The 22,616-nt window shown below is 38.5% G+C and overlaps 2 protein-coding genes and 1 long non-coding RNA gene across 6 annotated transcripts in view; 2 read left to right on the top strand and 1 right to left on the bottom strand.

Moving 5' to 3' along the window:
- The first annotated feature begins 1,257 nt into the window (after positions 1-1,257).
- LOC139975984 (lysosomal amino acid transporter 1 homolog) lies at positions 1,258-16,874 on the top strand. 2 transcript variants are annotated; one of them, XM_071984315.1, is made up of 8 exons: positions 1,258-1,748; positions 2,872-3,050; positions 5,453-5,582; positions 6,630-6,735; positions 7,995-8,224; positions 9,931-10,017; positions 10,571-10,741; positions 12,633-16,874. In XM_071984315.1, the coding sequence occupies exons 1-8, from the start codon at positions 1,746-1,748 to the stop codon at positions 12,702-12,704; spliced, it is 978 nt and encodes a 325-aa protein (XP_071840416.1). In that variant the 5' UTR covers positions 1,258-1,745; the 3' UTR covers positions 12,705-16,874. The 2 variants fall into 2 exon arrangements, with proteins under 2 accessions (XP_071840416.1, XP_071840417.1); XM_071984316.1 differs by having other exon boundaries at positions 1,259-1,748; positions 7,998-8,224.
- LOC139975980 (uncharacterized) overlaps positions 10,632-22,616 on the bottom strand; it is a 28,513-nt gene continuing 16,528 nt past the window's right edge. The window contains exons 4-15 of one of the 3 annotated variants that reach the window (XR_011795968.1): positions 22,180-22,461; positions 21,737-22,018; positions 21,292-21,573; positions 20,906-21,187; positions 20,459-20,740; positions 20,016-20,297; positions 19,571-19,852; positions 19,185-19,466; positions 18,789-19,070; positions 18,449-18,676; positions 17,061-17,950; positions 10,632-10,765 (exon numbers count right to left, since the gene is read on the bottom strand). Coding sequence is in view for 2 of the 3 variants with exons in the window: in XM_071984308.1 (XP_071840409.1) it covers positions 17,736-17,950; positions 18,449-18,676; positions 18,789-19,070; positions 19,185-19,466; positions 19,571-19,852; positions 20,016-20,297; positions 20,459-20,740; positions 20,906-21,187; positions 21,292-21,573; positions 21,737-22,018; positions 22,180-22,461 (2,981 nt within the window). In the remaining variant the exon portion in view is untranslated. Of the gene's footprint in view, positions 10,766-16,875; positions 17,951-18,448; positions 18,677-18,788; positions 19,071-19,184; positions 19,467-19,570; positions 19,853-20,015; positions 20,298-20,458; positions 20,741-20,905; positions 21,188-21,291; positions 21,574-21,736; positions 22,019-22,179; positions 22,462-22,616 lie in introns of those variants that run through there. The other 2 variants (XM_071984309.1, XM_071984308.1) reach the window with 2 other exon arrangements.
- Positions 17,831-22,616, top strand: part of LOC139975987 (uncharacterized) — a 29,730-nt gene continuing 24,944 nt past the window's right edge. Inside the window, exon 1 of the long non-coding RNA XR_011795971.1 lies at positions 17,831-17,957. This is a non-coding gene — a long non-coding RNA (uncharacterized lncRNA). The remainder of the gene's footprint in view (positions 17,958-22,616) is intronic.

Genomic DNA, 22,616 nt, shown 5'->3' with positions numbered 1-22,616 from the left:
TAGTCAGCCTAGAAGGAAATAGGGAATCATAGTTTTTAGGTTGTTTACACAGGTTCAACATGCACAATGCCCACTGACACTTTCCAAAGCATGGTTGAGACCCCCAAGAAATGGGTTGCCAGCTTATACAGTACTCCTCTATACCTTGTGAGCTGGGTATAGCAGAAAACAAAAGAAATAGCTCGATGATAAACTACTGCAATCTGACAGTAAAATACTTCTATGTCACATGTTGAGTTGTTTCCCAAGTTTTCATAAATGTATGTGTATATGTTGTTCACTATAGGCCTTTAAACCTTTCCATTTCATTGAAACTGCACATTCCGTTGCAACCGATTGCACTATAGCTAAAAGTTTCGAAATTTATACTCCAATGCAATAAAGTCAAACCCATCTCCACCCCCCTCCAATCCCCCTCTGTAAGCACACATATGGAATGGTGTGCTTAAAGGTATGCTGTGTTGGCCCCAAATATGCTAGATATTCAATTATGGTCACCTTTGGTCAAAATTCTTAAACTGCCGTGGCATTTATTACAACCTCCAAGGAAATTTCCCTCACTTGGACATTCAGTCATCTTGTGTCTGCCTTGAAAATGCCTGAGAACAATTTGGAGAGTAAAGACCTCCAGGAAAGTACTTTTTGAAAACTTCTAGCAATTATAGCTTGCTATAATTTGGGGCCTATACAGACTACCTTTAAAGGATGAGTTAGGAGCAAAATCAATTCTGAATACAATGTTGTACACCGTTTAACAAGAATCACTGCTATCAGTCCAGGTTTGACTTCTATACCTCTTTTAAGTTTGTTGAGAAACGACCCTTTAAACATCAGATGCTCGTTAATTAGACGAGTCGCTGGACTACCTATTCTAATACACAGATCACATGCAGATTAGTTCCTCAGATGCAACACAAAAGTTTGAACTGCACTACTTTATTAACTTTTCAAGAACAAGATACCAATTTCGTCTTCTCTTTTTAATATTCCAACAAAAGGAATAAGGTCACTTTATAATTGCAAATATGGAAGATGGGTATTTTTGTTTCCAAACATCCTTTTTTCTTCACTAAAATTGGGGACGTTTCCTAGTGATACCCTCTCTATCAAGTGGAAATATTTTGATATACACCCTTGTTGAAAATCATGTTGCTTGGATTGGATTAGTACGAAGTTCGCGTCGAAATAACTGGCTAACTTCGACTCGGTCATATGACTATTCGTGTTGTTATTGTGAATGCATGACACAACCAACACAGCTGTGTATTTTAAATTATGTACAAAATACTTGTATGCGGTAAGGTCAAGGCCAAGATCAGAATATCGGTACCGACACAGAATAGTAGTCACATGCGATCAATTGTCCAACATCTACAGGAAGTTGTTGCCACGAACTCTCCTGGAGTGGAAGAAACGAAAGCCTTTCAAACATCATTCGTTAACTAGACTTATCATTAAGCAACTTGTTCTATTTGCCTGGGATTAGGAGTATGTGCAGTGATCTGCCATTCATAGGACTGCCTATGGGACAGTTTTGAACGATCAGGACAGGAGAAGCTAACGTTATTTTTATATATTTGCAACTTGGCCGCTAACTAGCCTTAACTCCTATTTACAACGCGTAGGCTACCTGCAAAAGGCCAGCATCAGTACCCTTCAGCGACTCTACAGGCAAGAACGGCCGCGAAGTTAATCGGCGAATGAGGCACCATTTTAGTGATCAGAGCTCAGATTGAACCAGCCTAATGGTGAGACGATCAAAATAAAAACATAGGCCTAACGATAGACCTAGGCTAGGTAATTAGCTAGGCCTAAAAGTTAGGCATGACCAATTGTTCTAAGGTTGGCTAAGTACTGTGAGTTGTCGTAAAATTCAAGTCAATTGCGACCTGTTCATGATAATGAGTATTTGTCGGAAATTTTACCATGATAAAAACTGCTAAAGATTTACCCGAGCTGTAATTGTGTAAAGAAGAAAATGAAATATCTCAGTGAGGAAAAACACTGATGTGAGGATGGTTTTACATGCTTGTTGAAAATGTTGTATCACTATTAGTGACCATTATATTGGATATACAACCAATTTTATGCTCGGACAAGCAAAATCTGCTGTGGAGGTTGTCCTGTGGAAGACTAGTTCTTTACATCCAATTCAAATTGCATTGTAAAATGTAACTAAGTACGGCCGGATTTAGTGCCATTCCGGCATAAGTACATACCGCCATACCTTTCCGTCATAGGTTTCGATCCATGGTGGAATGGTACATTTTAGTAATGGTTGATATGTTCACCCTGCTTATTAACCTGTTTATATTCTGTGTGTGTATTTGTCCCTTCTGTTACTGTAACTTGTCATTCAGCCTCTGAAGAAGATCATGCTAGGATCGAAACGTCAGGCCCTCTTAGTTTTACACAATTGGGATAACATGGCTCATTGGCACTTTTCTATGGCGGAAAGAGCACATTTTCTATGGCAAAATATACTGATGGCGGAATGACACGCCCCCAGTACGGCCTAGGCCTACCTTCAACTACGTGAAATGATAAATTACCATCACTCTCAAAGCTGTTGTTTTGTTCACCAACTGACAAAAATGAACCCCGAACTTCCCAATTGCTAAGCATCATTGCTTCAAATGCCAGCGGCCTTCATTCACTCGGCCACAGCACCGGTTGATTTTCTTCTTGGTAGTTCTCAGAATATCGTCAACCAATTGTAGACGGTTTTGCTAGATTTGAATTTTTCCGTCTAATTTTTCCGTTTTAATTTTTCCGTCTAATTTTTCCGTTTAATACCGTAGACCTGAAATAAAATTTGGTAAAATTCCGTTTGATTATTGCTTCTTCCCTGTTTTTCTTTCTTTCTTTCAGATGGCAGACTCTTATTCAATGTTGTCACATCTTCACGTTCCAATTAACACAGGGTGCAATTCAACCTACGCAAACTGGACCTACACTATATTCGGAGAATGTGTACACAATGAGATGCAGATGGCCGGCTTTATCATCGGCCTTATTTCCATTGGGTTTTGGATCGTTGTCTTCTTTCCGTAAGTCGTTAGACATCCACCATCAAGCTACTTGGTTACCATGGTTTTAAAGAAAACAATTCAATTTCAAATTTATTCTGGGTGCGGTGTTTTCAAAAATTCAGATTTTTTCGAAAAGAACAGAAAGAGAAAATCCTGTAAAAAAAAATTATGATGCATAATCTAGAGTTTAGCCAGTCACACAGTCTTGCACACTGTTTGCAGTATGCTTGTTCAATGTAATTCTTTTTAAAGGCATTGAAGACTCGCCCCAAACCGTGTGCGGCCATCTAAAAAAGTTAACTTTCTGTTGCTTGCAAGTGACGTTTTGTTCGTGTCGCTACAAAATCGCTGTATCGTTTATACACTGTGCTGTGGGTATTGACAGCAGCTGTATGTACTGACTGTACACTAGTGTCTAATTACCGACGGTAGCAAGCTGTGTGTGTATTTTCTGGGATCGATGGTGGTGTCTAACACTTCTGTTACACCTCATTCGAAACTAGGTCAGATTACCTGCAATAGACGTTTCTTTTTGCGCGAGTCTTCACACCCTTTAACAAACACCACAAAAAATATTTATATCAAACATATTGTTTGCACACCCTATAATCTAAGAGATAGAGAAAAAAACAATCTTTGTAAGAGAATGTACTTATGAAAAATTGAGGTACTGTATGGTTGCGTACTCGAGACGCTGCAAATTAGCCTGGACACCATTTTGGAAACAAGCACTGTCGCTAAAAATTTAGCCAAAACATCTTAGCCTCTTTTGAGAGTCTTTTCAGAAAACCCATGCTTGTCTTTCCTTGTACTGTATCGACATAAATGGGTAGTATTGATTGTTACAACAATTGATTTTATGAATATTTTTAATAGTTTTATTTAATACTGGAACTTATCCACAAAAGTGTTTCATGTTTGAAGCTTTCTTGAAATATTCAAATCAGTTTGGCAAAAAGAATCTTTTGCTTGAATATAATTTTAGTTTTGTCATTGCAAAAGCACTGCAGTTAATTTGTTCTATTGTTTTAGTTGTGCACAACTCATATTAAAGATGGGGTCCAGATGAATTTTGAAATCTCTCCATAAACATTCCCCCCCAAAAAAAAAAAATCAAAGTTACTCTCGAGATATTGAGATTAATTGTAATGTCTAATATAAACAATGCATGTGAAAGTGAAGTTTTATCTTCCACTTGTTGGTTGTGTAATTGACTGACACTAATTACAGACAACCTTTGCACATTGTTGTTCAAGTAAGCATGGATACTGCACTATAAAGTATTGCTAGATAAATTCAAAGCCATTTAAAGCAGTGTATTGGGTTTATCCTATGTCTGTTAAAAGCTTTAGACCAGACTTATCAACCCAATCGCCTGCTTTTAAGGGCATAGTTTGGAAGGGATTAAAAGTTGGTACAGTTTACACTTGCTCCTGAATTACCTGTCTTCTCAGTGTGTCTGCACGCTGTTTATAAACTTCTCGTTCACGTTATATACAGATAACAGTTTCTTGCAGACTTCTCCATTAGGCTGCTTTAAGAACATTGTTACCCCAGCCTAGGAAGTAAAATCCTACAGAGATTTAAGTGTATGTAGGTTTAATTTCACTTGACTACATGGAAATGTTGAGGTGCCATCAAAATGTTTAGATCATTTCCTAAAAGACAGTACTCAGCAAGTTTTGACAGAATGATTAATTGCACTGTCCGTGTCTACACGAACAATTTGCAACAAAACGAAAGAAATTCCGACAAACTAATAAGTGAGGATTCAACATTTTGCTGGAAGATGACACTGAAAGGTCATCAACTTTGACAAACTTGAGACAAAATCATGAATTGCAGTTATTTTGCAGAGAAAGATGTTAGCATAAATTCATGGCACCTTAATGTTTCCATACTTGACTTACCTATCCTCTCAATGTTGCTGCACACTTATGAACATTTCTAAGCTTACTGTGCATTCAGGACTTACTGGTAAACTGTTCAAGCTTTACCTTACTATTACATTTTCTAGTTGATTTACTCTTCAAACCTGATACATACATTTGGAATGTTTGCTTAGCTGTCAGGGTTCTCTGATGTCTTAGAATTTCATCAAACTGCAACCTTATTTTGTTTGGTAGATATATTATTTTCCTGTATTAATAAGTGAGATAAATATTATAAAGAAAGATCCAAAATATTTTTAGCTGACTTGCCAATTGCCATGATGACAAATCGTGAAAAATTCATTATCTTCATCGATTGATACAAAATGCTACTACTTAGGATATGACTTAGACCTCAATAATGCAGAATATTCCAGTATTTTTTATTAATTTCAGCCACCAAAGTATCCCTTTCCCTGTTGGTTACTGAAAATCTACTTTTGAGTGTACATATCAGATCCTTTGACTTTCTTTTTGTTTTTCATACAGACAATTTTATGAAGCCTACAAAAATGGTGCAGTCGACCAAGCATTGTCTCCACTTTTCCTCATCATGTGGTTACTTGGAGACATATCTAATTTAACAGGCTGCTTGCTGTCAGGTCAACTTCCTACACAGGTAACTTGAATCACTTCTTTCTGATGCCTTTAGCAGGCCTTGTCAACATTGTTAGTGTTGTTTGCACACAAGTTTCAAATAGCATCTGGTTACCTTTACATGAGTTTAATAGCATCTGGTTACCTTTACATGAGTTTCAAATAGCATCTGGTTACCTTTGCATGAGTTTCATATAGCATCTGGGTACCATTAAAATGAGTTTCATAGCATCTAGTTACCTTTACATGAGTTTCAAATGACATCTGGTTACCTTTACATGAGTTTCATATAGCATCTGGTTACCTTTAAATGAGTTTCATATAGCATCTGGTTACCTCTTCATGAGTTTCATATAGCATCTGGTTACCTTAACATGAGTTTCATATAGCATCTGGTTACCTTTTTAACATGATTTTCATATGACATCTAGTGACCTTTACATGAGTTTCATATAGCATCTGGTTACCTTTACATGAGTGTCATTTGTCATCTGGTTACCTTTACATGAGTTTCATATAGCATCTGGTTACCTTTACATGAGTTTCATATAGCATCTGGTTACCTTTACATGAGTTTCATATAGCATCTGGTTACTTTTACATGAGTTTCATATAGCATCTGGTTGCCTTTAAATAAGTTTCAAATGACATTTGGTTACCTCTACATAGTTTCATATAGCATCTGGTTATCTTTACATGAGTTTCATATAGCATCTGGTTACCTTTACATGAGTTTCATATAGCATCTGGTTACCTGTACATAAGTTTCATATAGCATCTGGTTACCTTTGTAACATGAGTTTCATATAGCATCTGGTTACCTTTGCATGAGTATCACATATCATCTGGCTACCTTTACATGAGTTTCATATAGCATCTTGTTACCTTTACATGAGTTTCATATAATATCTGGATACCTTTGTAACATGAGTTTCATATAGCATCTTGTTACCTTTACATGAGTTTCATATAGCATCTGGTTACCTTTACAGTGTTACATCTCTGATGCATGAGCAAGCGACATGAATGACCTGATATTTAATCCCCTGTTGTTTGATTCTCTCTACAGATTTACGTGGCCTATTATTATATTTTCATGGATGTATGCATCTTATCACAGTTTCTGTATTACAAGATCAAAAACAGACATCGTACTGTCCGAGCTTATGAGCCGGGTAAGCTATCTATTGTATTGTGCTGGGTAGCAAAATGTGGCTTGTGGGGTTTGGGGGGAGGGGTGCGGGAGGTTGAGGGCGAGGGAGTAAAGTTGACAGATAATAGGCATTGTCTGTTAACAGAAGTTTGGTTTTCTTTTGAACAGTCTGCTGTCAATTTTCTGCATCACTTGGTTGAAAAACAAGAAGTTTTCGGTCGATGTGAAAAAAAATGTGGATTTTCCAGTTTGCTGATGATTTATAAAATGAAACTGTATTAGCAACAGCTAGATTGAGTGATAGGTGTGATATCATGATGGCAGTGGAGCTGATAAAATCTTCTCTGTACTTAGTAAAGTACAAATCGTTGAATCTCGGGGGAAAAGTTACATTGTGGGAATCAGTTTGTATGGTACACCCTAAAGATGCCATGAGTCCGCAATTGACACTAATATGTCAAACTTTAATTGGCTGTGAGTTTTTCTTACATTGTACAAAATTGTCACATGCATGTTTGAGAAATATATATATCCAACGACTTTGCCCACAAATTCCAGCATTTTGATCGGAAAAAGTCGGCATATCTAGAATTACGCTAGCTCATGTCGGTTCTATGAACGTCGATTGCACAGTGTCGTCATTTGTACAGAAAACAAAATCAGCTTCGAGCAAGTTTTCCACAAATTTCACATATTTGTGTGTTTTAATTGGAACCAATAGGCACGCTGTATGTTGAATCAAATTGGCAGACGTACTGTTCCTCTCTAGCACCCTCATTGGAGGATTTTTGACGTTGTATTTTAATTTCTCGCAGACATTACAGTTGTGTCCAATGAGAGCACGAGTGACTAGACATTCCTCCTAATGACATCACAGACACCACCCAATACCTAGAGCTGTGCTACAATTTCTGGAAAAGAAAAATTAAAGGCTCTATCTGGACGAAATGGTTGAGCAATATGCAGAATTTGAAAACAAGGATATTTGGATGTCAGTTTCAACTTGCAAATGTGACTTTCATCTTTCTCTCTTGTGATTTTGTTGCTTTCTGGTTCAAGAAAACATCTCTATAAGCTGACACATGCTATTTGGATGGCAATATTTGTTATTTAGGAGCATTTATTACTCGGTTTGTTTAATAGCTTCGTCTATCCCAGTTTGCAGTGACCACTTAATTAGAAGCAAAGATGTTCACCTCCTGCTCATTTTTTTTCTTTCTTCTCATTTTAAATACTACTTTGTAAAATTCATGCAATTACTTATTCTCTCTTTGTTTTCAGCAGATCCAATCAACAGGCCTACGTATAGTTCAACAGCTCAGGTGGAGCCAAGACATGTTATTTACTGTTGCTTAGTCTTCTCGGCATTTTATGGAACAAGTCTGTTGTCATGGCCACAAGGTCCACAAATTAAGAGCGGTCACCATATAGGAGCTGGAAGGTCGCTGCTCTCGTATGAGGAGCAGACTTGCATGGTTTATTTTGGACAGAGCGGTGACTGTATGTTTACTGTAAGTCGAATATGTACGAAATGTGCATTATATGAAGTCAGTTTCTCACAATTTGAAGCATCCACACTAAAAGTTGTCACAAGTTGTCTCGTAGCCTTTGAGCAATGACCTCTTTTGAGTTGCTGGTCACTTGCAATCTACAGCCCTCCTCGGTTGACCACACAAAATGTCCGTCCAGTCAAGCTGTCAAGTGTCTAAATTTGACATTACAATAGTCTATTGTTCTCTATGGATGTTGGAACATACACTGCAATAGCCTATTGTACACGATGGATGTAGAAGCATACACACAATAGCCTTTTGTTCTCAATGGATGTAGAAGCATACACATTAGCCTATTGTACTCAATGGATGTAGAAGTATACATTACAGTAGCCTATTGTACACAATGAATGAAGAAACCTACACTATAATAGCATGTACTACTGTAATGGATGAGGCAGCATGTATCCAATACTCAGTATTATATAGAACCCCAAAAGATTGTAAACTTGTATGATACAGGGACAATATCATGTGCAATGTCATGAATTTTGAAATGATTTACAATAAACAGCATATAGATTATCTTATTTAGCACCCAGCGGTTGTGGAAGCATGCACTACAATAGGGTACTCTGCTCAGTAGATGTAGCAGTATGCAAGAAATACATAGCATATACTTAGCATATTGATTATTTAGGATCCAGTGAATGTAAAAGGGATTTACTAGAATAAGTACTTAAATATAGCCATTTAAACTGATTTAATTGATTTAGGGCAAGCTGTCGATTATATGGAATGCTCTTATACATAGTCAAAAATAGTTGGCAGAAAAAAAGGAAAAAAAAGAACGTGGTGATAAACTTGTTGTGCATTACAACACACCGGTTAAGACAATGACTTTGTCTGATGAAAGGGGAAACACCATCAAATTGGGAAGTATCGCACTTCCCATTTTGTGTTTACTCTGCTCTCTAGAATGTTTACATTCCTAAAATCTGTTTCTGTTCTTTGTTGACAGAACAACCTGAAAAAGTTGAACTGCCCTTGTTGAAGTGAAAGTGTTTCTAGTAATTACGGTTTTGAAAGCCTTTTATCAAGATTTAATGAGCTGATGTAATTCATTGAAAGAAAAAAATTTGATAACAGGATTGAAAGAGGATGGATGAAGGAAGGATAGTGAACTCGGAACAACTTAATGAAAGCAGTTGTTTCACTTATAACACGATATTATCATGTTATGAAATACGTCTGACCGTAAACTGTTCAGTGAATTTGTTGCAGTAAGTTATAATGCTACAGTGTTGGTGCTTTTATGATCTAGAGAAATTCTGTTTCTTCTGAAAGCAAAATCATCAAACCATTCTTTGATTGCAAAGTTCGCCTAGCCTTCTAAAATTTGAGAAATGGGGTTCATTTCCGAATTTTTACTGTCTTGAAGAGAGATTTAAGAATGCACTATCATCATAAGATGAAGACCAAAAGTGGTCATTATGGGGAAATGGGTAAGGACTGAATATAGCATGCCTGCTTGCCCACTAGTTCATCTGGCCAATACATGGTCATTATGGGGTAATGGATAAGGACTGAATATGGCATGCCTACTTGCCCACTAGTTCATATGGCCAATATGTTTTCAAAAATTAAGATTTTTGTTTCTTTGTTTCATTGCCATTAAAGTTGTCTATAAATATGTTTTTCTTTTATTATGTTTTCCAAATCAGGATAGTGAAGATCTTATAGGTTACATCTTTGGAGTAGTTTCCGGGATCTGCTACTTTATGTCTCGTTCACCCCAGCTTTACAAAAATGTAAGTATAAAACCCTGACTATCTATGGCAGTAAAATCCTTAAATATTTATCGCAATATAATCCTTTGAACTAGACTCACCCTTAAAGGACAAGGTGTTCAAAGAAAGGCAAAATGAACAGACTTACTCCTTTTTCGTTTCAAAATAAGGAAATCGGTATTTAACAGTCAAGTTTAGCAACAGGAAATGGAATATGTTTACACCGATATATTGAAATGTGGTTTAGCAGACAAAAGTAAAACTAAGCTAATATTTGGTCCGGCTCCCATCTTCTGAGGGGCATTAGTGAATGCCTTTACACTTGTTTACAAACAGTTGATGTAAAGTGCCTCATTTGATCTCTGATCGGAATGCGGCATAACCGTTGTTCAAGAGGAGATCGAAGAAAATGTCGTGTTGCAGTTCAGCGACAAGTAATTCAAGAGGCAGAAAGTAGGAACCTTTCATTTGATGGGAAACTTGAAACATTTATTGACCATGAGTTTCATTTTAACTTGCATTTCTGACAATTTTGGCAGAGAATTATTTTGTTTCACGTTTTTTGCTTCTCTAGTTCAAAAGGAAATCAGTGGAGGGTATATCGATCTTTATGTTCATCATCACCGTTCTCGGTAATTTGACGTACGGACTCTCTGTGATCTTGGAAGACACCTCCCTCGTGTTCCTGTGCCGCCATCTTCCCTGGCTGGTCGGTAGTATTGGCACGCTGGTCTTCGACGTCTCTGTATCCTTATACGTGAAATGACATCTACAACAGTAAATCATATACGTGAAATTTCATCTACAACAGTAAATCATATACGTGAAATTACATCTACAACGGTCGATCATGTACATGAAATTGCATCTACAACAGTCAATCATATATGTGAAATAACATCTACAACAGTAAATCATATACGTGAAATAACATCTACAACAGTACATCATGTACATTCAATTACATCTACAGCAGTATATCATATACGTGAAATTATATGTACAACAGTAAATCATGTACGTGAAATTACATCTACAACAGTAAATCATTTACGTGAAATTATATCTACAACAATAAATGACATATGTGAAATTTCATCTACAACAGAAAATCTTATATGTGAAATTATATCTACAACAGTACATCATGTACATGAAATAATATCTACAACAGTAAATCATATACGTGAAATTACATCTACAACAGTACATCATGTACATGAAATAATATCTACAACAGTAAATCATATACGTGAAATTACATCTACAACAGTACATCATGTACGTGAAATAACATCTACAACAGTAACTCATCTACAATTACATGGGTTTGATATGCTGTGGGCAGGCATTGCCTTTGAGGTTCATAACATGATGAGGAGGAGACTTAATTCTGAAGGATGCTAGATAAGATTACGGGGAATGCATTAATAATGGTCTTAAAGTCTTGAGGGCTGCAGAAAATGTTACCACAAGCCGTTCAGTCCTAAAGAGCAAAGGTAGTTCCTTATTTCATTGTTTCTTGGGTCTTGGCTTGTTAGTCAGACACCCTAGTATCTAGTACATCATGTCACTTTCATGTTTGATTCAGTACAGCACAGAAATTGACTTCATGAGTTTTCCTGTTTCATAAAAATTACTGAAAATACTATGGTTCTGTATGTACAAAACTGTTATTCAATTATTGGCTATTGTGTAGTAAATTGCTCATTTTGTAGAGCATTTTGCTGTGAAATAACTCCCCTCCCCCCCCAAGAAATTGTTCCCTAGGGATGTTCCCCTCTCTTCTTCCTCATCAAAGATCTTTTCTTTTTTCATGATGTTCTTCTGCAGGATTCCTTGTTCATTTCATCAAATACAGACATCTTTGGACTGATCCTGTCCTTAAAATACTGATTGACTCCACTCACGTTATCAGCAAAAGTTGCTGGATCTTAATTCTCCTTCAAATTCTCCAAAAGTGTTATGAGCCTGATAGGTTGCAGTACCAGGGTAGCTTTTAATATATACGGAGCGTGGAAAATAGGCTGTGGTGTAACTTAATATGTGTCCATCATACCCAGCCTATTAACGTGGTAGCTTTAACCTACAAAACATGTAAAAATAAGCTGTTGTGTAGCGTTAATATTTGTCCATCATACTTAGCATAGGTACATGCCGTAGAACACTATGAAGACAAAGTTTTTTCCTGACCATTATATTGTATCCATAACCCATGTATTATTACCCTTTTGAGAATGTTTGAAAATTGGCCAATTCAGGGACATCTAGTGGAATAGTCTTATCCGGAGAAAATGTCACCAAAAATCCGTAGACAAACTGACAGGGACGCGAACATGCACTTAGCAGTGGTAGCTTTTGTAGGTGACAAATGATTTGGTCTATTACCAAGCAATAAAAAAAATTTCCAGCTGTTTTTGACCATTAGAGGTGTATGAACTGCCCACCCTGTGCATTTGAGAAAAATAGTGGACGCCACCTCTGTGGAGATTATGACACAAATACTGGATCACTGGTTTTTTTTTTTTGGTTTTTTTTGGAACCGACAAAAGTTAAACCAAACAAGACAATTCTGTACCAGTATGTCCAACTTGTTTAGCATCTTTTCAAAGTTTCCCTTAACAATTCTGAAACAGCTTCTGTTACAGTTTGCTGTGTATGGCAAGAAACCAAGCCTGTCTGGAGAATCACAACCTCTGCTGGCTTAAGGAGAAATGCTGTCGTCACGGCTCTATAAGGCTGAACAAGAAAGTGTGCTCTATGCAGGTGGAGGAAAATTTATTGTTATCTCTTTAAAATAAAATTTCCATAGATTTTTTAAAAAATTTGTTTTAATGTTTATTGAACTTGTATTATTGGTGTAGAAATGAATATTATGCTATTTTTGTAATGAAATGATATTTTACACACACAAAAGACAAGGTTAATGTCCTTTCTCCATCATAATGATGAACATGCAATAATAGGCATGTTGGTATTATAATCTCTCTTTTTACATTTATTTTAAATTTGTTTGCAAATTGCTTTGACAGAGTGAAATCTATTTCCTGCTCGGTAACAGGGCATGATGCCCAAAATGGGTAGTATGATTTTCAATCAAGATAGTTACTCTTCAGGCTTGAAAAGAGGGCCAAGTCATTCAAGGATGAGGGAGGGGGTTAGTTGGATGGGGGAGTTCCCTTAGTAACACTTCTTCACACATCACCGATCTAAAGAAGTGTCATCTTGTAAATTTCCGAATACAAACCAGGATATGCCAGTAGAATCTGTTTGGATATTCCGGCATTATTTAGTGAAAAAGTGGTTTTAGTTATCTCCTTCTCCTTCCCCTGTATCCCTCCCTTACTTCTTGAGTACGCCCTGCTCTTGGTGTCCAGCTGATGGATTATATTCAGGCGCGTATCCAGGATTTTCAAACCCGGGGGGCGCGAATTACTTTCTAGGCGGAGCGCCACCATTGGTTGGCGCGCAGCGTACAAGCAAATTTCTGGTTTTGGTACCCCCCAGATCACCGGAAATAGCACTTCTCTGGCTTGAAACTGACCAACCATATGTACACTTTTGCCTGAGAACCAGGTATTTCCAAATACTTTTTTTCTCATCTATAACCTTTTTGAAGATTGTCACCAGTCACACTCATGTTCGACTTCATCACATATCCTGTGGATCATTGCTTATGTAGGTGATTCTTCATCGCGGCTCACAATACCCGTCAGCCCCACTGTTCAGAATTTGAAAATTCACAATTCTCGTGAATAAACTCACTTCAAAACATACCCATATGTTGTACAAAATTTCATCTATGGACAACCAATATAGAAAAACTTCCTTCAACCCCTAACAGACCGGTCAAAATTGCACGTGTAGAGGGAAGTGTGATGCAGAATGTTGGTCAGAAATTTTCTAAAATTCAGACAGAGTTAATTTATTGGTGTAGAAATATTAAAACCTCTTATAACGGCTATTATAAAACTTGGTTAAATGAAATGAAAAAATAGCAGATATTTCCTTCAACCGAACACTATACACATAGGCGTAGGAGGCGCGGCGGCAGTGGCGGAGCTAGGGGTATTGGTCAGGAGGGGCGAGAATGGTCTGTAGGGGCGCTTTCAACACTATCTAAGCGGAGCGCCACCACTGGTTGGCGCGTAGCGTACAGAAAATTGTTGAGTAAAGATACTCCCTAGATCGCCGGAAATGACCCTTTCCGGGCCTGGCTAATTTGCAGATAAACGAAGAATAAATAGGTGTCATCTCCAAATTACACCAACAAAATGTGACAAATGTCAATAAGTAGATGAGAGCGCAATAAAAAAGTCAATAATCTAGAATAAGTAAAAAGTGGTAAAGAGCTGAAAAACGCGCCAGCAGTCCATTTGAGTCCGTCAGGGGGGGGGGGGCATGCGCCCCCTGACCGTATGGACGCTCTGCCACTGCGCGGCGGGGGTGCAGCCCCTAATTCGCCATTACTAATGTATAAGAGAGTTTTGACATAATTGGACCTCCATGCTTTTGATACATCTACATGAGACATGTCGTTGTTTACATTTGCATCCCGCGGTATACTGCGCAATTTTAACGGACCGTACGGTACATGATGGCATGCGATGTAATAACCGATACTTGCTTATATGATATCGACATTAACACGTTGAAAAATTTTTGGTTATTTTTTCAGGCAAGTCGGACAGTTTTGAGGCTTTTCATCCTGGAACGCCATTTTCATGCTCACTGACATGATGTGATATCTACTGTTTGCGTTACAAATTCGAACAGGCGCGTAGCGAGGAATTTGCCAAGGGAGGGGCGAAGCCTGTAGGCAAATTATCTCAGCGTAGCGCCACCATAGGTTGGCGCGAAGCGTACAACAAAATTTTGGCCGAAAATGCCTCCCAGATCGCTGGAAATGGCACTACCCAGGACCATTTGTTAGCGCGAAGCGTACAAGCAAATTTTGGCCGAAAATGTCTCCCAGATCGCTGGAAATGACACTTCCCAGGCCTTGTAAGTTGCATCTAAGCACTTTCTATTTTGAAATTACTTAGCGATATCATTTAAAACAATGCTGAATGGGGGGGGGGGGCGGGCGGTCGCCCCCATCCCAAAAATCGTCATGTTCCCCGACGACACGGTCGAGTTCGAGACCAGCCACAGTTGGTTTCATAGCACAATTCTACACACGCGTTATGATAGACCATATATAGTATATATATAGATCATTAGTGAGAGAGGAAAATGGGAACGTCAAAAAATGGAGTTGTCGGTGTAAGGGGTAGGGTGAGTCACACTTTTACGAAATCATTGATCCGTCACTGGCTACCCTTCAGCGCTGTAATGATGTCACTGTTCCTCTTTCTCTTCCCGGTGTCTTCGCGTTTTTCTTTTACTCCCTCCTTTTCTCCTTTCTCTCTCTTTCTTCTTTTTCTTTTCTCTTCCTTCCTCTCCTCCTCTTCTTTTTTCCCCTCTTTTTTCCTTTTTTCTTCTCTTTTTTTTCTCTCCTCTTTTTCTTACCCGGGGGGCGCGCGCCCCCAACGCCCCCCCCCCCCTGGATACGCACCTGATATTGTTGAAGGAGATAACTAGTTGATGCCCAGAAGTATTTGCACACTCACGGTATTAGCTCTCTCAATGGTCGTAACTGTCGATGAATCATTTGTCTAATTTATTTCTTCTACTTTTTGCCTTCGTTCATGTTTGAGCATTGACTCAAAGGAGACAAGTGTGATGAGTGTTGTATTTATATGACAATGACAGTATTATGTGGTAAACGCTTCAAGTAAACTCGGGAAATTGAGCTTCGAGATACCTCAGTTGAGCAGCTGAAGGAAGCTAGAATAAAGACTGTAATTCTTTTCATTTTTATTTTTTGTTTTTTGCTACAGGTGATTTTAAACTTTCACTCTATTTCTTCTGCATCTCAGAGATTAAGAGTGCTATGATATTTCTTAATGTAGTTTGTGGGTGCTTTGAAACGCTTTCTGTTTAAACGTCTGTAATTGCAAATTGTGGAAGACATTTACTGGACAATGAGTGTGTACTATATTTTAAGGTGTTTACATTCAGGCTCATATTTGTGCAATAAAGTGTGAAGTAAAATCAATGAATGAATGAATGAATGAACAAAGAAATGAATAAAGAAATTAATAGTTAAATAAGTAAAGAAATAAATATGTAATCAATGAATAAATAAAGATGCATGAATAATTCGGGTGATGATGATCAAAAGCAAAGGCTTAGCAGAGTATAGCACTAGTCAGACTATATTTCAAGAAGTTTATTTACCTTGGCATGCTAAGAATTCATTTATTTTTGTCTTCTTTTGTTCTTACAGTTTGCTTGTCCTTGTTTTGTTTTACTTTTTATGTTACACTTTAAAGCCGTTCGTTTATCAAGGATAAATTTGTACATGCCTTTTTATTGTTATCTTGTATGTATGTTTATTATTTAATGCTACACAAGCGGAACTACCTGAGGTTTCTAGTTAATTGCTGACATAGCAGAGAATAACAATAACATTTTGACGAAAGACAAGGGATATTAAGGATTTTAGTAGAAACTTTCATGTGCACAAAGACAACGTGCAAATACAGCGGGATGAAAGTAGTATCCTGTAAAGTTCAATACTAGGAGGGTTTCACAGAAGGATACATTGCAGAATTACTAACATGAACATCTTGCTTCAATCCATCCCAACTGTTTCGAAGCCCTTATGATTTGTATCCTTTTATTGCTCATCCAATTGATCTAGTTAATAAGTCATTGGTATAAGTAGTACTATTTTATATTTTTCTGCAAAAAAATTACTTGACAGGTAATTGTGTAAGTTATTGAACATCGTAATATATTATACTGAAAATAAAACTACGCTCGACAATAATGATAGTTCTAATAATAACTTTATTACTGTTACTTTCATTTCTCATTAGCACAATGAACAACGTGTTACACAGGCATTTAAAACAAAAAAAAATTGAAGAGTAATCTGCAGGTTCCCAAGTCTGCCATCCGTTAAGGACAGATGTATAAACTGACATGATCATTAGTTGTAAAGATGTAAGACAAACCTTTCTGTTGAACCCCATGGATCACAGTATCGCAGAACCCATCCTCACTCACCCACTTGTCTCAATCCCTGCTCCTCCCCATCCTCTGCCCTCTTCTCCTCCTACCCATGCAAAGGCAAATACATACAAAGTTGTTGTTTGTTTTTCGGTCATCACTTGTAGACAATTTCACCCAAGGTAGAGTGTATTTATACTCCAGATATTCCAATATAACAAAGTAAAGCACCCTCCCAAATTCGTTTCATTAAATAAATGTTAATAAGTGATCGTCCTCTTCAAATAGAATCTGCGTTCAATACACTTGGAGTCCTCTGCTATTTGAAAAGAAAATTGACCAATCAAGCTAAGTTATTTATTATTATGGGATTCAAGTATGAAATAATCTTATCAACATTATCAAAAAGAAATATTCCTTATTGTTACCGGGGATCCAACGTGGCTCTTATGGAACAACTATCTCCCTTAATTACATGTGCTGTGCAGTCTACTCAGTGCATATTCATACTTTATGAACAGTCGTACTGCATATTCATGACCCCATTCCCACCTGTCATCCAGTGAATTCTTGGCTGATGCACGGCCTAATCTCCACGTGCAGTCCATTCTTCTAATACATTAGGAAATAACGACATCTTAACGGCATCCCAAAGCCAATTTGAATAACTTCTTGTTTGTTCATACCAAGTCATTTCTAGAAGCTCGTCTCTTTGCTTTGCCGAGTAATTTACTGCCGTGAGCCACCCCACAGGCCATGATCAAAAGAAGGGCTAGAATGGAACCAGCCACTATCGACGAAATCGTGCCGGCAGTCAGATGGACCTGACTTGGTTGATGCGCCGGCTTTACCGGTTCACTTTGCGACTGCTTCTGTCCCATTGCGTAAATGGCTGCTGTAAGGTAAGAAGGAGAGTGAAATTTTTTATAGTTCATAGGGTAACATAATGAGTTATCGATTGAAGTAAAACACGACCAGTATTCATGTATTGTTGATTGTTTTATAGACTTAATCAGGTGAGGTTAGTTTAATAACCCACCTGCATTAGAAGCAACGGATATCTCGATGTTGAATATTGTAGAATATTGGTGGGACAGAGTAGTTAGACTATGTAGCTACCACAACTCTGCGAGATGCCATATTATGAAAAGTTAGTTACCGATTAACAGAGTTTGTAAAGAATTTAGACTAATCCATAAATAAATATACAAATCAAATAATAAACCAAGTACAAACTTAAGCGTTGCCCCACACGTAACAAGCGCCTTGAATTGATGCAATGAAAACAACGTACGTCATTGTAAGATGATGAAACGTCGGTTAATGAACTAGATATGTTAACATTAGTGCAAGGTAATGCCGATCGAAGTACATATTCCTACAGGTAACTTACGATTGGCTACTTTAATAGACGGTCCCGGAGTTTTCGGGCATGATACCCCAAGATCACCAATGCATTGCTCGGCTTGCGCTGCTTCTCCGAGACATGTATTTGTTTGATCACCTTGTCTGCACAGTCGACGCCGAGAACGCACACCAGATCCGCAGGAAACAGAACATTGACCCCATGTAGACCACTCAGCCCAAGTTGGAGGGATGAGTTGACTCGACTTGGTAATATCTTTTAGCAAAGAAAGGCCATTCATATATTAAAAGTTTACTGTACTTGATGACTTCTGGTGGTTTGAAAAGTATTTAAAGCAAAATGAGAACACGTGGTACTTCTATCTTACCGAGACATGCTTTCATCTCACATGCTGCAACTTCTTCTGGAGGACCAAAGCAAGAATCCGCTGGTATAAGGAAACCTTCAATGACCATTTCACATCGCCTTCCCCGAACCTTTCTCCCACTTCCACAAGTGACAGAGCATTCACCCCAGGTTGACCAGTCAGACCATCTGACCCGGGAAGTTTTTGATAAACCGAATGAATTGGCCGTCGTGGATGTCTTTTCTTGGGTATTGGACCAATCAGCCCAACTTGGAGAGATGAGCTGACTAGACTCGTCGTCACCTAATGAACAAAGGAAGGCCATAATCAGTTAGTTTACAGTTAACTGTATAACATGTCTTAATAGTAATTTGACATGTGCTGGAATAACAAAGAGAACACATAAACCTAACTTACCGAGACAGGCTTTCACTTCACATGCCGCAACTTCTTCGGAAGAACCGATGCAAGAATCCGCTGGTATAGGGAATCCTTCAATGACCATTTCACATCGCCTTTTCCGAACCTTTTTACCTCTTCCACAAGTGACAGAGCATTGACCCCAAGATGACCAGTCAGACCATCTGACCCAGGAAGTACTTGATAAACCGAATGAATTGGCCGATGTGGATGTCTTTTCTTGGGTATTGGACCAATCAGCCCAACTTGGAGAGATGAGCTGACTAGACTCGTCGTCACCTAATGAACAAAGGAAGGCCATAACCAGTTTACAGTTGTCTGTATTACATGACTTAATTTGGGATGTATTGGAATAACAACGAGAACACATATCCCTAACTTACCGTGACATGCTTTTTCTTTACATGCCGCAACTTCTTCTGAAGAACCGATGCAAGAATCCGCTGGTATAGGCAAACCTTCAATGACCATTTCACATCGCCTTCTCCGAACCTTCTCTCCTCTTCCACAAGTGACAGAGCATTGACCCCAAGATGACCAGTCAGACCATCTGACCGAGAGATCAACAGACGAACCAAATGAATGGATTGTCGTTGAAGGTTTTGCGTGTATCGTGGACCACTTAGTCCAACTTGGAGTGGCAAGCTTACGCGATTTGTCGGCATCTATGAACAATGAATGGGCATGAACTACTTAATTAACCGTTGGCTGTATTTGATGACTTCTAGTAGTTCATCAAGAAGTACTCGAATGAAAGTGAGAACAGATATTTATATTTTAGTTTGACATGTAAATGAATAACAAATGTTAACACATAACCTAACTTACCGTGACATGCTTTCACTTCACATGCCGCAACTTCTTCTGAAGAACCGATGCAAGAATCCGCTGGTATAGGCAAACCTTCAATGACCATTTCACATCGCCTTCTCCGAACCTTCTCTCCTCTTCCACAAGTGACAGAGCATTGACCCCAAGATGACCAGTCAGACCATCTGACCGAGAGATTAACAGACGAACCATATAAATGGATTGTCGTTGTAGGTTTTGCGTGTATCGTGGACCATTCAGTCCAACTTGGAGTGGCAAGCTTACGCGATTTGTCGGCATCTATGAACAATGAATGGGCATGAATTACTTAATAACCGTTGGCTGTATTTGATGACTTCTAGTAGTTCAACAAGAAGTACTCAAATGAAAGTGAGAACAGATGCTTATATTTTAGTTTGACATGTATTGGAATAACAATGTTAACACATAACCTAATTTACCGTGACATGCTTTCACTTCACATGCCGCAACTTCTTCTGAAGAACCGATGCAAGAATCCGCTGGTATAGGGAAACCTTCAATGACCATTTCACATCGTCTTCTCCTAACCTTCTCTCCTCGTCCACATGTGACAGAGCATTGACCCCAAGATGACCAGTCAGACCATGTGGCCCAGGAAGAGCCTGATGAACCGAACGAATCGATTGTCGTGGTAGATCCTTCGTTAATCTTGGACCAATCAGTCCAACTTGGAGTGGTAAGCTTACGCGATTTGTCGGCATCTATGAACAAAGAATGGGCATGAAATACTTAATAAACCGTTGGCTGTATTTGATGACTCCTAGTAGTTTAACAAGTAGTACTCGAATGAAAGTGAGAACAGATATTTTTTTTTTTAAGTTTGACATGGTTTGGAATAACAATGATAACACATAAACCTAACTTACCGAGACATGCTTTCACGTCACATGCCGCAACTTCTTCTGATGAACCGATGCAAGAATCCGCTGGTATAGGGAATCCTTCAATGACCATTTCACATCGCCTTTTCCGAACCTTTTTACCTCTTCCACAAGTGACAGAGCATTGACCCCAAGATGACCAGTCAGACCATCTGACCCAGGAAGTACTTGATAAACCGAATGAACTGGCCGATGTGGATGTCTTTTCTTGGATATTGGACCAATCAGCCCAACTTGGAGAGATGAGCTGACTAGACTCGTCGTCACCTAATGAACAAAGGAAGGCCATAACCAGTTTACAGTTGTCTGTATTACATTTCTTAATTTGGGATGTATTGGAATAACAACGAGAACACATATCCCTAACTTACCGTGACATGCTTTTTCTTTACATGCCGCAACTTCTTCTGAAGAACCGATGCAAGAATCCGCTGGTATAGGCAAACCTTCAATGACCATTTCACATCGCCTTCTCCGAACCTTCTCTCCTCTTCCACAAGTGACAGAGCATTGACCCCAAGATGACCAGTCAGACCATCTGACCGAGAGATCAACAGACGGACCAAATAAATGGATTGTCGTTGTAGGTTTTGCGTGTATCGTGGACCATTCAGTCCAACTTGGAGTGGCAAGCTTACGCGATTTGTCGGCATCTATGAACAATGAATGGGCATGAATTACTTAATTAACCGTTGGCTGTATTTGATGACTTCTAGTAGTTCAACAAGAAGTACTCGAATGAAAGTGAGAACAGAAATTTATATTTTAGTTTGACATGTAAATGAATAACAAATGTTAACACATAACCTAACTTACCGTGACATGCTTTCACTTCACATGCCGCAACTTCTTCTGAAGAACCGATGCAAGAATCCGCTGGTATAGGCAAACCTTCAATGACCATTTCACATCGCCTTCTCCGAACCTTCTCTCCTCTTCCACAAGTGACAGAGCATTGACCCCAAGATGACCAGTCAGACCATCTGACCGAGAGATCAACAGACGAACCAAATAAATGGATTGTCGTTGTAGGTTTTGCGTGTATCGTGGACCATTCAGTCCAACTTGGAGTGGCAAGCTTACGCGATTTGTCGGCATCTATGAACAATGAATGGGCATGAATTACTTAATAACCGTTGGCTGTATTTGATGACTTCTAGTAGTTCAACAAGAAGTACTCAAATGAAAGTGAGAACAGATGTTTATATTTTAGTTTGACATGTATTGGAATAACAATGTTAACACATAACCTAATTTACCGTGACATGCTTTCACTTCACATGCCGCAACTTCTTCTGAAGAACCGATGCAAGAATCCGCTGGTATAGGGAAACCTTCAATGACCATTTCACATCGTCTTCTCCTAACCTTCTCTCCTCGTCCACATGTGACAGAGCATTGACCCCAAGATGACCAGTCAGACCATGTGGCCCAGGAAGAGCCTGATGAACCGAACGAATCGATTGTCGTGGTAGATCCTTCGTTAATCTTGGACCAATCAGTCCAACTTGGAGTGGCAAGCTTACGCGATTTGTCGGCATCTATGAACAAAGAATGGGCATGAAATACTTAATAAACCGTTGGCTGTATTTGATGACTCCTAGTAGTTTAACAAGAAGTACTCGAATGAAAGTGAGAACAGATATTTTTTTTTTAAGTTTGACATGGTTTGGAATAACAATGATAACACATAAAC

The sequence above is a fragment of the Apostichopus japonicus genome, chromosome 11, assembly GCF_037975245.1.
Source record: "Apostichopus japonicus isolate 1M-3 chromosome 11, ASM3797524v1, whole genome shotgun sequence".
NCBI lineage: Eukaryota > Metazoa > Echinodermata > Holothuroidea > Aspidochirotida > Stichopodidae > Apostichopus > Apostichopus japonicus.
Note: the sequence above shows the minus strand (reverse complement) of the source record. Positions and strands in the feature narration are given on the sequence as shown.

What these genes read in the sequence shown, in the direction of transcription:
- LOC139975984 (XM_071984315.1), top strand. An exon ending in CAGGTCAACTTCCTACACAG is followed by an intron (nt 5,583 to 6,629) that starts GTAACTTGAATC and finishes TTCTCTCTACAG; the next exon opens with ATTTACGTGGCCTATTATTA. An exon ending in GCGGTGACTGTATGTTTACT is followed by an intron (nt 8,225 to 9,930) that starts GTAAGTCGAATA and finishes TTTCCAAATCAG; the next exon opens with GATAGTGAAGATCTTATAGG.